The sequence below is a fragment of the Anoplolepis gracilipes genome, chromosome 7 (genome assembly GCF_047496725.1).
Source record: "Anoplolepis gracilipes chromosome 7, ASM4749672v1, whole genome shotgun sequence".
Classification (NCBI taxonomy): Eukaryota; Metazoa; Arthropoda; class Insecta; order Hymenoptera; family Formicidae; genus Anoplolepis; species Anoplolepis gracilipes.
Genome location: NC_132976.1, coordinates 13,417,571 through 13,430,478, shown reverse-complemented (window position 1 = coordinate 13,430,478; position 12,908 = coordinate 13,417,571). Strand labels below are relative to the sequence as shown.

Genomic DNA, 12,908 nt, shown 5'->3' with positions numbered 1-12,908 from the left:
CTTCCCAGGCCTTGGCCTTGGTTCTGCTGATGGCCCACTGCGGAGACTGTTTAGCTGTTCTATAAGTCTCGTATAGTGGTGCCGCCATCTGAACTCCGTCCCGCCGTCTTCTCATTCGTGTGTACCGGCGGCGCGCCCGATTACACTCCTCGCGGGGGTTGGCTAACTCGTCCACCATACACACTCTTCTTGTGAGGGGCGGCCTTTTTTTTCTTTTTACGTAGGGAAATTCATCATAGATACCCGCCTCCTCGGGAAAGGGGGCAGGTTATGTGACACTTTCACTCACTAAAACCCTACGATGATCCTCCGGAGCGGTTAGCCGGGCAAGCTCTGCGGTCGTTTTAAGCATTCTACCAGAGCTTGCCCCCGTCAGAATTCTCCGTCCGCCATTCCTGGCTCTCAAGCGAGCACGGGTGAAGGGGGAAGGAAGGACTTCTTTCCGATTGGTATGCAACTAGCAACGATGCGAGACCACCTCGCATCGCTGTTCATGCACGTAGGTCGCGTGCAATGCGGCCCTGGAGAAGGGACGACAATAGGATGGCTAAAGGAAAGGTCGAGTCGGGCGTGTGCCCTTCTCGTTCTGCCTCCCCTCGTTCTCCGGAGGGAGGGGCATTTACGTCCTTCTTCCTCTGTCTTTCGGCGGCCTCCTTCTGAGATATAATAAGTAGTGATATAGGAGGGTTTTTAACCCAGGAGCTCAAGGAGGGTGCGGGGGCAGGGGAGGAACCGCGGGCGCGGGGGTGACGTCACGCAGGTCCGCGGCGCGGTTGGTTGGCAAGCAGGTATGCGGACAGAGGGAGAGGTCCGCGACACAGCCGTAGGTTCACGGCGAGGTTGGTAGGCGAGGGGTTTGCGGTGAGGAGAGAGAGGTCCGCGACACAGCTGCAGGTCCGCGATGCGGTTGGTAGGCGAGGGGTTTACGAAGAAGGGAGAAGAGGTCCGTGACGCAGTCGGTAGACGAGGGGTTTGCGGAGAAGGGAGAAGAGGTCCGCAACGGAGTCGGTAGACGAGGGGACAGCGGAGAAGGGAGAAGAGGTCCGCGGCGCGGCTGGTAGACGAGGGGTCTGCGAAGAGGGAAGAGAGATCCGCAGCGTAACCGATGGGTTCGCGAGTAGGGAGAGGGATAGAGAGAGACGGCGCGATAGGCGTTCGCAACGCGATAGAGAGAGACGGAGCGATAGACGCGTGGTATAGGATAAGATAGGATAAAAGGAGCGCTATGTGTATTGTACATAGCGTAGGACAAGGAGAGAGCGCGTAGTGGGAAAGGAGAAGATTACAATAGAATGATAGTGTGAGAGAGAAAGAAGGAGGGTGCAGAGAAAGGATAGCGGAAGCGCGATAAGACAGAGGTTAAAGCATACGCGAGAAAATATATGTTTTTATGTTAAGTTTTTATATATTAAATTTTTTTTATATATATATTAAATATTAAATATTAAATATCAAATATTAAGTATCAAATATTAAATATTAAATATCAAATATTAAGTATCAAATATTAAATATTAAATATTAAATATTAACTTATAATATTAAATATTAGGTTATTATATCTAATTATATATATATATATATATATATATATATATATATATATATATATAATATATGAAGGAAGAAGGATGGGACTGATGAAGAAGGTGCAAATAAGCAATATACGTATTTATCATAAATATAATTTTTTATTCAAAAAGTGTGTTTTAAAATTAAAAATATAATATAAAATTTAAAAATAGAAAATATAATATAAAATATAAAATATTAAATATAAAAGATAATATAAAATATAAAATATAATATATAAAATATGAAAATATGAAAATTAAAAATATAAAATTTAAAAATATAAAAGATATAGAAAAGATATAAAAAGATATAAAATGATATTAAATATAAAACTTAATAAAAAGAAAACTAAAAATTAGTCGGAGAGAGGCGGAGGGGAAACTCGCGACGGCTGCTTCTGTAACAGAAAAGAAAATGAACATCTTTATTAGTACCTTAAAAAAAAATATCTCAAATTTGACCATATTATATAGAGATACTTACAATACGAAGGGCTTCTCTCCGAATAATCTGCGGAGGTAAAATACGTCCACGTACAAGTATGGGAAAAACTCATCTAAGAGACGAGCACAGGGGCCATCGCCCCACAAATCCTCATATTCCGCATATTCGTGGTGGAAGGTCCGCACCTCTTTCATGTGCGCGATGTTTATATACCCCGGAATGAGGTTGTGATAGCATATATATTCCTGTAAAAGAAAAAAGCATATAAATATATTATAAATAAATAAAAAAGCGTATAAAATAATAATAAAAATTACTTACATCACCAAATGGGATGTGGTAGTACCGATATTGGTAATACTGTAAAATATAAAAGTGTATAAATATAAATATAAATATATTATAAAAATATTATAAATAAAAAAGCGTATAAAATAATAATAAAAATTACTTACATCCTCGAATAGTACGTCCAGCAACGCTCGGAACAGGACGCGGGCCAAATTCCTTACTCAGCAAAGTTCCACGCGGCGATAGCCCGTTCCGAAAACAGCGTCGAGAAAAGACATTATGCTGGACATTTTTAACTTTTATCGAATCACGTCACTTCACTGAATCACAGACAGACACTTTATGACAGCTCCAGCGAGAGCTAGGTAACGTCTCGGTAAAAAAAAAGGGTAGGGGATGTATATGACATAAGAGTTAGCAACAAATGCTTACTCTTTATAGCTGATAAAGAATTAAAAGCTGACGCGAACTGTCGCTCCACACAGTATTCATACAGATAATTATAATTAAATAGTGTCACAATCAAATAAGCACCAGACATCTATTGAAACATTGATCAACATCGATCTAAACATTGATCAACATTGATCTAAACATGTTTGAACTCTATCATACATCAAATAAATATCTTAATATCATGACTTGAAATATAATACCAGATGCAGCTGCACCACGTACTGAAATGTAATATTCACCACACAGATGTATACATGACTAAGCATGTGGCTAAGAGATATAATACTTGCTACAGATCGATCCAACTATTATCATACATCAAACAAACATCTATCGAACCGCGATGAACATCTATCAAACAATGTTTGAACCACAATCATACATCAAACAAACATCTATCGAACCGCAATGAACATCTATCGAACCATGTTTGAACCACTATCGTACATCAAACGAACGTCGATCAACATCATGCCAACCATGAACGACATGAATTTTGACATTTTTGCGTTTAAAGATGTTAAATATTCCACGTCTATTGTCTGCTAAAATGCAGACTAATAGAAAAATGCATCACGTACTGTAATATAATACATGCTACAAAGAGAGGATAAAAAAGATAATAATAACACACATGTATTATAATAATAGTTTATTATAAATATGGATTGGTTGAACCTTTATGATGATGATTCGACCACCAATTAAATCATTTAAATACATTTTGTAAAACATTTTGTAAACAATTTCGTACATGTCTATCGTAACGCAGAGTAGCATCTAATTTATCTAAAGCAGGAACGTCATCATAGTCGTTATCCAATGTCTCGATAATAAGACCGATTCTCGCATCGTCTTCCAGTAAATTTCCCAACCATTCTCGTTTTTCATGTCCTTTGACATATACTCGAGAAGATGCATCTTTCAACGTCACGGCGTCAGTGATTAAACGTTTGGCTCTGTAGTACGGAATGTTTCCATCTTCCCATTGCAGAATGTGATGTTTTCCAATCAACCATGCAACTTGAGATCTCTCAGATCTCGTGAGCAAACGGAATGGTGTAAGACTAAAACTACTCGTAAAAATATAATGAGAGAGTACAGAACCCTTTGTCAGAATCGCAATTTTTTTCACGATAAATTTTCTTTGCAGATCCACAAACGTTGGCACAACCATAATGAAATGATATTGGCGAGAACTACGACGGACGACTGATGTTGATCATAGTATCGTTTTATAATGTTATAATGTTATAACATTGGAGGGGATTATTCCTGATTCATGTAATTTTGCGGACAACATTTGTCAACGGGTTATATTCGACAATGCGATCATGCAAGATGAGACAATATGCGGTAGTATTTGCGGGTACGTCTTGCTTACATTCAAATTCTATTCTTACGTCCACGGTAGCATTTTTGACAGACTCATTTTGTCGCGAGCAGTCAATGACCGTGCGAAAACCGCACTCTAGAAATTTTGCCATGGTAAATAATACATTATCATTATTGCATTCGTAATAAGATTTACGAAAACGCGCGTACATATCGAATAGGATAGCGTATCTCTTTTTATCAAAATCTAAATTTAAATCATCATACGGATAAAATTCAGAGTTAAGATAGATTTTAACATTTGTCAATTTGCAGTCGTCGAATTTGGTAATATCTTTCGACGCGACATTTTTTCTATCAGTCTGTAGTGCAAAGATTATGTATTGCGGTTTCTCCAGCTGAGAGGCAGTTTTCACAGTCCACGAATGCTTGGTCGTACTGTGTAGCAAAGGAAATTCGTATAGATCTCACGAGCGGAAACTCATGTTCAAGTATCTACCGCTCTCCAATGTTCGTAGCAAGGACAGTTTACTAATTTCGTTCAATATTACGTGAGGCATACGCCATTGCATTTTGTGTAATTCAATCTCAGCTTCAGCCGCTTGAGCTCCAAATAGACAATTGTTATCGTTGCGTGAACGTATTAGAATCAATTCATGACGAGCGTTAATCACAACGCGCTTATAATCCTCGCAAAATCCAAGCAACATGTTGAACGGTATGCAAAAATTGAAGTAACCTTCGCCACCATTATTTGCAACTATATTCCACGCAGCATTGTGCAAGATTTTACTTCTCTCGTGTGTAAGGAAAATGTAGTTTTTAATCGTGCAAGTTCCAACGTTTCTGTTGCAATCAATTTCCACACCGTTGAGTTCATATCGAAGTTCATCAAACATGAATGCAACGCAATTATTTCCCAATATCATTAATTCCTTTTTCCTTATCGTCAATTTTCCCTCGACGTACAGGAAGCTTTCGCACGGCAACGTGTACAAATCCTGATGCTGTATAGGTATCCGTATCTCATTGCTATATCCAAATGTTGTATTTGCGTATGGATTGTACGTATGAGTTTCAATCTTTACTATACGGTCGTCAAAGATCGGTTCGCTTCTAATGTTCAAAATGTCAATCATTCTTTCAATTATTTCGTACGACAAATCCCAAAGACTTTAAAAATTCACGATTCAACGCGCTGAGCTTCTTTTTAGCGTAACCAGACACCTGATTATTGTCACCAGACACCGCTCGCCTTCTCGCAAAAGTATTGTCCCTCGTAAAGATATTGTCTCTCGCGTGCTCCGTTTCGTTCAAGACGAGCATACTATATTTGACGTCGTCGTACATGCAATCGTACGGTAATTTCTTCTCCTCGAAAATCGAGCAATCGACCCTCCTGATCCACAACACGTATCGTTAAATCAGTAATGCTTCACACGACGATCGGTAGATAAATGATTTGCGCGGGCGTTTCCGATATCTTATATCCCGGTGGTACGTTCGGAGAAAATTCATGTATCGTGTGTACGCATTTGCTATTGCTATATGCACCAGCGGTCACACTGCATTCTATACGAATAATGTTTACGTTAATAATATTTATTGGTACATCCGATTCGTACTATTTCCGCGGCTGCAATACACGATTCGAGAATCCCAACAACGATCCTATGTTGTTGGGCTTATTAAAATTTATTCTGTATGTGCATTTAATTTCACTTTTCAACGTATATGATTAGCGCGAATCACTATTGGATATTTCTCATCATTGTTATTAACAATGTTGTGGGAATTGTATTGTACCATGCAATTCGTACGATCCTTCGGGAATCGTAATTTCCTTGTCGTCGTTGTCAAAGTAAAATTTATTATTCGAGGAATTCATGTTCGGTATCGTACGATAAGTTTTAAAATTCGTTAAACCAAGTTCGTAATGATCATCGTTCTAATCTATGGTTGGAAAATAGCTTACGGCAAGAACGCTACTCTCACCAGTCAACGTAAGTGTCAGTGACATGTCGAATACTGAGTCACGACAGTAGAGTGTTAGGCTTTAAATTTAATTGTTTGAAGAAATTGTAGACACAATTGTTCGCAAATACTCTGATTATAATTTTGATAAGACGCATGATTGTATTCAATTTTTGTTACATTCTGTCCAAAATATTGCACTAATTCCTCGGGCGGTCGAAGATTTCCAAAACTGTCAAAATATACAACATTATCTCCCCTCTAGGAGTATGCTACCCAATGAGTACCAGGGCCCTCAACGTCGTCCAAATTAACAATGCAGCTCTTGTTTCGTCGCACGCCGCTTATCGGTAAATTATTGCGCATGAAAACGCCTCTAAAGAAAGGTATGCGCATACGTTTTGCAAGTTGTTCTAATTGTACGTTAGTTGTTACACCCGCAGGCACTTTTAACGTTTTTTTTCTTAGCAGTCGTTGATAACCTCCGTCCACGCTTGTAGCGAGATAAAGTCCACGACCTTCCATAGCACGATTGTGACGTTGCATTTCTTCGAATTGGCGTTGCGCGGCTTTGCTATCATTTACAGCCTTTGCGATTCCCGCTGCTCCACCAGCCAAAGAACCGACTACTCCCAACAATGATAAAATCGGTAAAATACCACCACGCTTCGCTACTGTAAGTATTCGTTTTTTCAACATCTTTTTCTTTTTCGGTAATTTTTTTCATCTTCGTTCCCATACCAAATTTCGTTTTTACCTTCATGGCCGTCCAAACAGCCGTAGCAGCCGCTCTTTCACCAAGAGTTGAATCCCTCGCGGTAATACGTTCCCGCGCCTTCACAGCTAGTATACGATCCGCAACGTGTCGTTTGCTGAGGTCGTTGCTTTGCGAGTAAGCTATATCGTGCTCGCGATACGCAGCGTCCATGGATTGATACCTCGATCGCTTCTAGCCAATCGTTCTTTTAAGCGAGTTCCTGGTCCACAAAACTGATATCCAGGAATATGCAATTCGATAAGAAGCGCGTTTATCGCACGATTCAATAGACCGCTACCTCTTATAATTCTCGCTGATATTCGTAGCAGTCTTTAATAAATGGTGCTGGACCGTCGATATGTGTTTGCTGCCACGGTAAATTATAATGTCGCAAACATCTACGATACCGTAGTTGTACTTCAGAATCAGCCTTTATATGTTCGGGAAGTTTGTCCCACAGTCGTTCTACGTAGCGGCTAAACTGTCTCAATAAAATAATCTTTGGTATATATTGCAACTGTTCAGAAGTAAGCTCGAGAATATGACTGTCGTCCGACAGATGAAAAAACATTTTCAATACTGAGCGGTTTCGATTCGGTGCATATCTATAAATAGGTCCTCCCATGACTCATTCTCAAAATACGGTTTATGCGGCAAGTGACGATAATCAAAGTTATAAACTTTGACAATAGACTAATGCTTGAAAAAGAAATACGCAAGCATGGAAACATGTTACCAATTACTATACGCAGTATTATTTGCGGTCCTTCGAATTGTGGTAAAACTAATGTATTAATAAGTCTAATTGAAAGTCCGTACGGTGTTCTCTTTGAGAACCTGTACGTACTCAAAATCGCTTCAACAACCTAAATATCAATATTTGGAAAATGTATTGACACCGATAGACGAAATTGGTTATTTCACATTCTCTAATAATAGTGAAGTCGTTGTTCCAAGCGAGGCGCTTCCGAATTCCATTTTTATCTTTGATGACGTGGCGTGCGATAAACAAGATACGATAAGAGAGTACTTTGCAATGGGTCGACACTCGACCGTCGACTGTTTCTATCTTTGTTAAACGTATGCCAAGATACCCAAGCATCTTATACGCGACAATGCGAATCTGTTGATTTTATTTGAACAGGATAGTACAAACCTGAAATATGTGCACAATGATCATGTAAATACTGACATGTCATACGACGATTTTCACGCATTATGCCAGAAATGCTGGCAGCACAAGTATGGATTCGTTGTTATTGATAAAGACAGCTCGCGGACCAATGGACGATATAGAAAAGGATTTAATGAATTTGCGATACTGTAGAGAGGTTAGTCGCTGTCGACACATCAGTCTAACAACGTCTACAAAATATCCATCATGATAAACAACAATGATGAACGTGAAAAGATTGTGAGAAAGATTGCAAAAACGAGCGAATCAATTCGCAAAAAATATCACACTTTAAAAACTGGTAAAATTGAGGAAGACGTCGCTTTGGAGAGACATTTTAAGCCAATCACTGAACCTTTAAAACAAATTGTTGAGAATACCATCGATGCGGAATCTGATGCATCGAAAGTGGAGCCGTTTGGTATACCCAGAGAAGAACAAGAGAGCATAAAGCAGAAACAATCAAACATTTCACTGACTTATAAAAAAAAATTAAATGGAGGACGAAAACGATCAAACGATTCATTGATAACTTCTACACCAAATCAATCAAAGCGAATGAAACAATCGACTCCGATAAAAGCTATACAACAACCTTAAATAATCTCGTCTCCTTTCGTTGAAAAAATTTTTGAGACCACACCCGAAGCGGTTGTGACGTCGGTTCAACGTCAATTACAAACATCCGAGGGTCAGAATATGTTGCGAGAACATCTTGGTCCGCTCGGACAAAGATATATCGGAGCAATTTTGGGTTAAGATGTAAATAACGAGATGGATTATGTATATGGTGTTAAATTTTCCAACGAAGGAATGATGCTCGGCGATAAACATTTCGAAGTAGATAAGAATGATAATATAATCATCGATGGAGTACAATATGCAGGAACGCCGGGTCTCTACGAATTAATTTTCAAGAGAATTCCCGACGATGCTGTATATATAGAGAACGATATACATAAATATAAAAGTATATTACTGGCGACAAACGCGCATAGACGTGATAGCAATGTGCGTAATCCAGTATTGGGTTACAAAGGATACAAATATAAATATATAATCGTTTCATTATTTCCTATCAGAAGAAAAATTGGAAAAAGTATAAACCTACCACGCACTATGACACTGAGTGAGAATAAAATGGAATACGTGCATTGGAACGATCCCAACGAATTGATAGATCGTTTGCGGCTACTGGAAGCTTTGCGTCGAGCAGGTAACAATGCCCATAGCAATGAAATCATGTCAATTATCGAAGAGCTTCGCGAGGCGGGTCTTATTATAAATTAAACAACATGTTGACGATACTAGTCATTCTGTCAAAACATTTCGTATTGAAATGTCAATTAATAAATTTGGAGTATTGCTCGGTATGTCGAATAATGCATACTATGAATGGAACGGATTACTAAGAACGTGCGAGATAACGCTCTGTGTCTGACTAGCGCTGGCTTTGACGTAAGGTTGCGCAAGATACGACGTGTAGCACAACCGGAAGATGATAACGATGCTGCTAACAAACGGTACGTTGAAACGAGTGTTGAACTTTTGAGGAATAGGCTGAAAAAAACTGAGGAAACAATTATTGCGCTCGAAACGCACGTGCAAACGCTTCAGATAATGATGCATGAAATGCAGAAAATGCTTCAGACACGTGTACAAACTACATCCGACTCAGGAAAAGATACATAAAGAATTATACATGAACTTTTACATTATTATGAAATATACCACGATCAAACATGCAAGAAAAGAAAAACAACTCTAAAAAGCGACAGCTCGTGGAAGAATTGCACGCTCCGGCGAGAAGAAATTTTCCGAGTAGACGTGTCATAGTACGCGGATACGATGATCTGTGGTTGAGATGCGTTCTTATGCACGAGTCAACAAAGGTTTCAATTACATACTCACTATTATCGAGTTATGTGCTGAGCAAGTATGCGTGGGCCATACCGCTCCAAAGTAAGAGCGGAAACGAGATGTCTGAAACGATCGCGAAACTAATTCGAGATGGTGAAAGATGTCTGAAAAATTTTCAAACACACAGGAAAGAAATTTTACAATGCAAATGTGCAAAAACTCATGAAGAAACATAACACTAATCATTATTCAACGTATTCCATCATGAAAGCCTCGATCGTGGAACGATTCAACCGCACTTTAAAGAACAATATGTGGAAATTGTTTACGCTAAATGGTAATTACAAGTGGATCGACGCTTTATCCCGACTCATTGCAGAATATAACGCGCGAAAACATCGTACTATCAATATGAGACCTATCGATGTCATTCCTACAATCGCTGATAGACTTTTAAATACAGTATACAACAATGTAAAAATTGCTGCTCCAGCGAGATTCAAAATAGGTGATTCGATACGTGTGAGTAAATTCAAATCATTTTTGATAAAGATTACACACCAAATTGGTCGGCCGAAGTGTTTAAAATTGTCAAAATACAGAATACTAATCCCGCGACATATCTACTCGAAGATTCGCGCGGAAATCCAGTAGCCGGAAGATACTACGAACACGAGCTACATAACGTGCTAACCCTGACGTATATGTCGTGGAAAAGGTGATACACAAAAAAGGAGATGAAGTTTTTGTGAAATGACTGGGACTTGATAAATCACACAACTCTTGGATACATAAAAATAATTTATTATAAACATATAACATAATAAAAATATACATAAATTTACATGAATGAATAAATATATATATATATATATATGTATAAAATTTATATTTACAATAAATAAATACAATTATTTACAATGGTATTTTATAATGTCCCCACGGCAACGTATCAGTAGTTATAGGTACGATATACCGCTTGTCATCGTACGGACTTAGAGCAATTTTTGTTTCGCGAATGGTGTATACCTCGTGCAATTTTGATCTTATACGTGATTGACTAAGCGTCATTTCAATTTCTTCGTTCAAACACCGTGTGTAATCGTCAAACGTTATTGTTCTCACGACAACGTTATTCTTGACGCTTTTTACCTTTTTCGTATCCTTCTTACCATCCACGCGCAACGCATACATTTTTGCTTTAAGCCCGACAAATTCGGTCATTATGGTACCGTTGTTTTCATCTTTCATTAGACCCGGTACCTTTTTATTCACGAGCGATATATCGTATGCATTGTCTATCGCATAGTCGCTTGTATCAAATCTGCTGATGTCGCGTTTCATATTTTCGTACACATCGTCGCACTCAATGTGATATATAAGACTATCCGTGTCAGTGTACATGACTTTGCATCTTTCCCGATACATTGGTACCATATAATCGTGGTGAAATTCATACAAACATGTCTTGGATATATCGAGAATACACATATCCACGTAAATTGTGTTGTGCCGCGGGTACGGCACTGGATTCGGGATCCGCGGGGGATAGCAGGATTCAGGGCGCAGTGAGACTTCGTTCTTTTCAATAACGTAGAATCTTTATAGTAGTTAGAAAATATAGTATATTTTTACCTATACACAGTAGTTGTTTGTACAGAGGTTCTTTTTCCTTCGATTAGCGGTGGTAAGGTAGGCCGAGCTCGTTCGGCCAGGAGATAATTCGAAGAGCGTGGCGGCGTCAGGCGCTGTCGATAGGCGCGTGTCCGCGTGCATTAGCGATCTCGGCACTTAGGTAGTACTTCGGTCTTATCACTGTTCGATTACACTTGGTGGGTTCAAACGGCTGTTCGTTGCAATTATGATTATTACTCGTTCACTTTGTAACTGCCCGCGCGTCTGAGTGCGGGTGGGTTTTTTATACCGTTGAGCGATCGTCCTAAAATTCTGTTGGAATGCTCAATTTGCGCTGAGTGCAAGCGCAGCGGGTCCAAAGGTCGGACTTCCTTGCTTGCACTCTTTCGAAATCCTTGCCGCGTTCCGGCTTCGTCTCTGGTTTCGCGCGTGGCTCGCTATGTCAGCGGTACGCGCGGTCAACGCTCCGGTCGCGGTATGCGGGTATCGTTCATTTCGCAAGGCTTATTTCGTTATTATTCCGCAATTATACTTTTATTATGCTTTCTTAATTCTTAGTTAATTGTTATTTTATATGTTATTTAATGTTAGTTAGTTATAGCCTTGGGCTATAACAATTGGTTTGTAGAATTTCACCTCGAGTTTACGTAATTCCACAACGATTAGATTTTCCGAAAAAACGCTCCTGCTATGAAAATTTTTGCAATTAATGTCTCTGCGCCGTACCTTCCGTCTCATTTTGTTAAAAGTTTAATATCTACGCGATTGCGCACATTTCTCACTGTTTTGCCAAACACGGCATTATTCATTAGTTTTTACAAATTTTTTTCAAATTCATTTTTCGCCAGTGTTCTAAATTTTGTGTTGAGTTCTATATAAGTACGGAGCCACGGAGATTGAGTGAATTGTAATATACGATGAATTTTTGCAACACGAAGACCGTGACGGGAACATTGCTGCAGGTTGCGGTAGTGTATCACGTAACGCTTCTTATCGTATAAGGTTGCGAGAAACTTGTCCTCGCGCTTGCCGGGTGATTTGTCGCGTGTCGGACAAAATGGTAGGTCAGTGTGCAAATCGTGAAGATGCTATGGATACTCGAGGTCGACTTCGAGGACGTAGCCTGTAGACGAATCGAGCGCAATCGATGATACATCAAAATTGGAAACATTATCGACCTACTGAAAATCGGCATAGGGCAATGGTTGACACATTGCCCATCCGTATAAATTATTAACATCGAAATACATCAAGTACGTTGACGGTTTCGATGTATCATACGACTGCATGTTCTTGTTATTAGCACGCGCGTATCTGTTGGGACATTAACTCAGACCACCGCGTATACCTCGTTCGATAAACATAACCATGTCAATGTCTGTGAGTAATTCAAATATAATTTTCGTA

General features: G+C 39.3%; 2 protein-coding genes across 2 annotated transcripts; both read right to left on the bottom strand.

Moving 5' to 3' along the window:
* Positions 1–4,568: 4,568 nt before the first annotated feature.
* On the bottom strand, positions 4,569–5,240 carry LOC140667699 (uncharacterized). Its single transcript, XM_072895853.1, has one exon. It carries the CDS (start codon positions 5,238–5,240, stop codon positions 4,569–4,571), a length of 672 nt encoding a protein of 223 aa, XP_072751954.1.
* A 5,541-nt stretch (positions 5,241–10,781) lies between these two features.
* On the bottom strand, positions 10,782–11,357 carry LOC140667918 (uncharacterized). The gene has a single exon (XM_072896292.1). The coding sequence runs from the start codon at positions 11,355–11,357 to the stop codon at positions 10,782–10,784; it is 576 nt and encodes a 191-aa protein (XP_072752393.1).
* Positions 11,358–12,908: the final 1,551 nt, after the last annotated feature.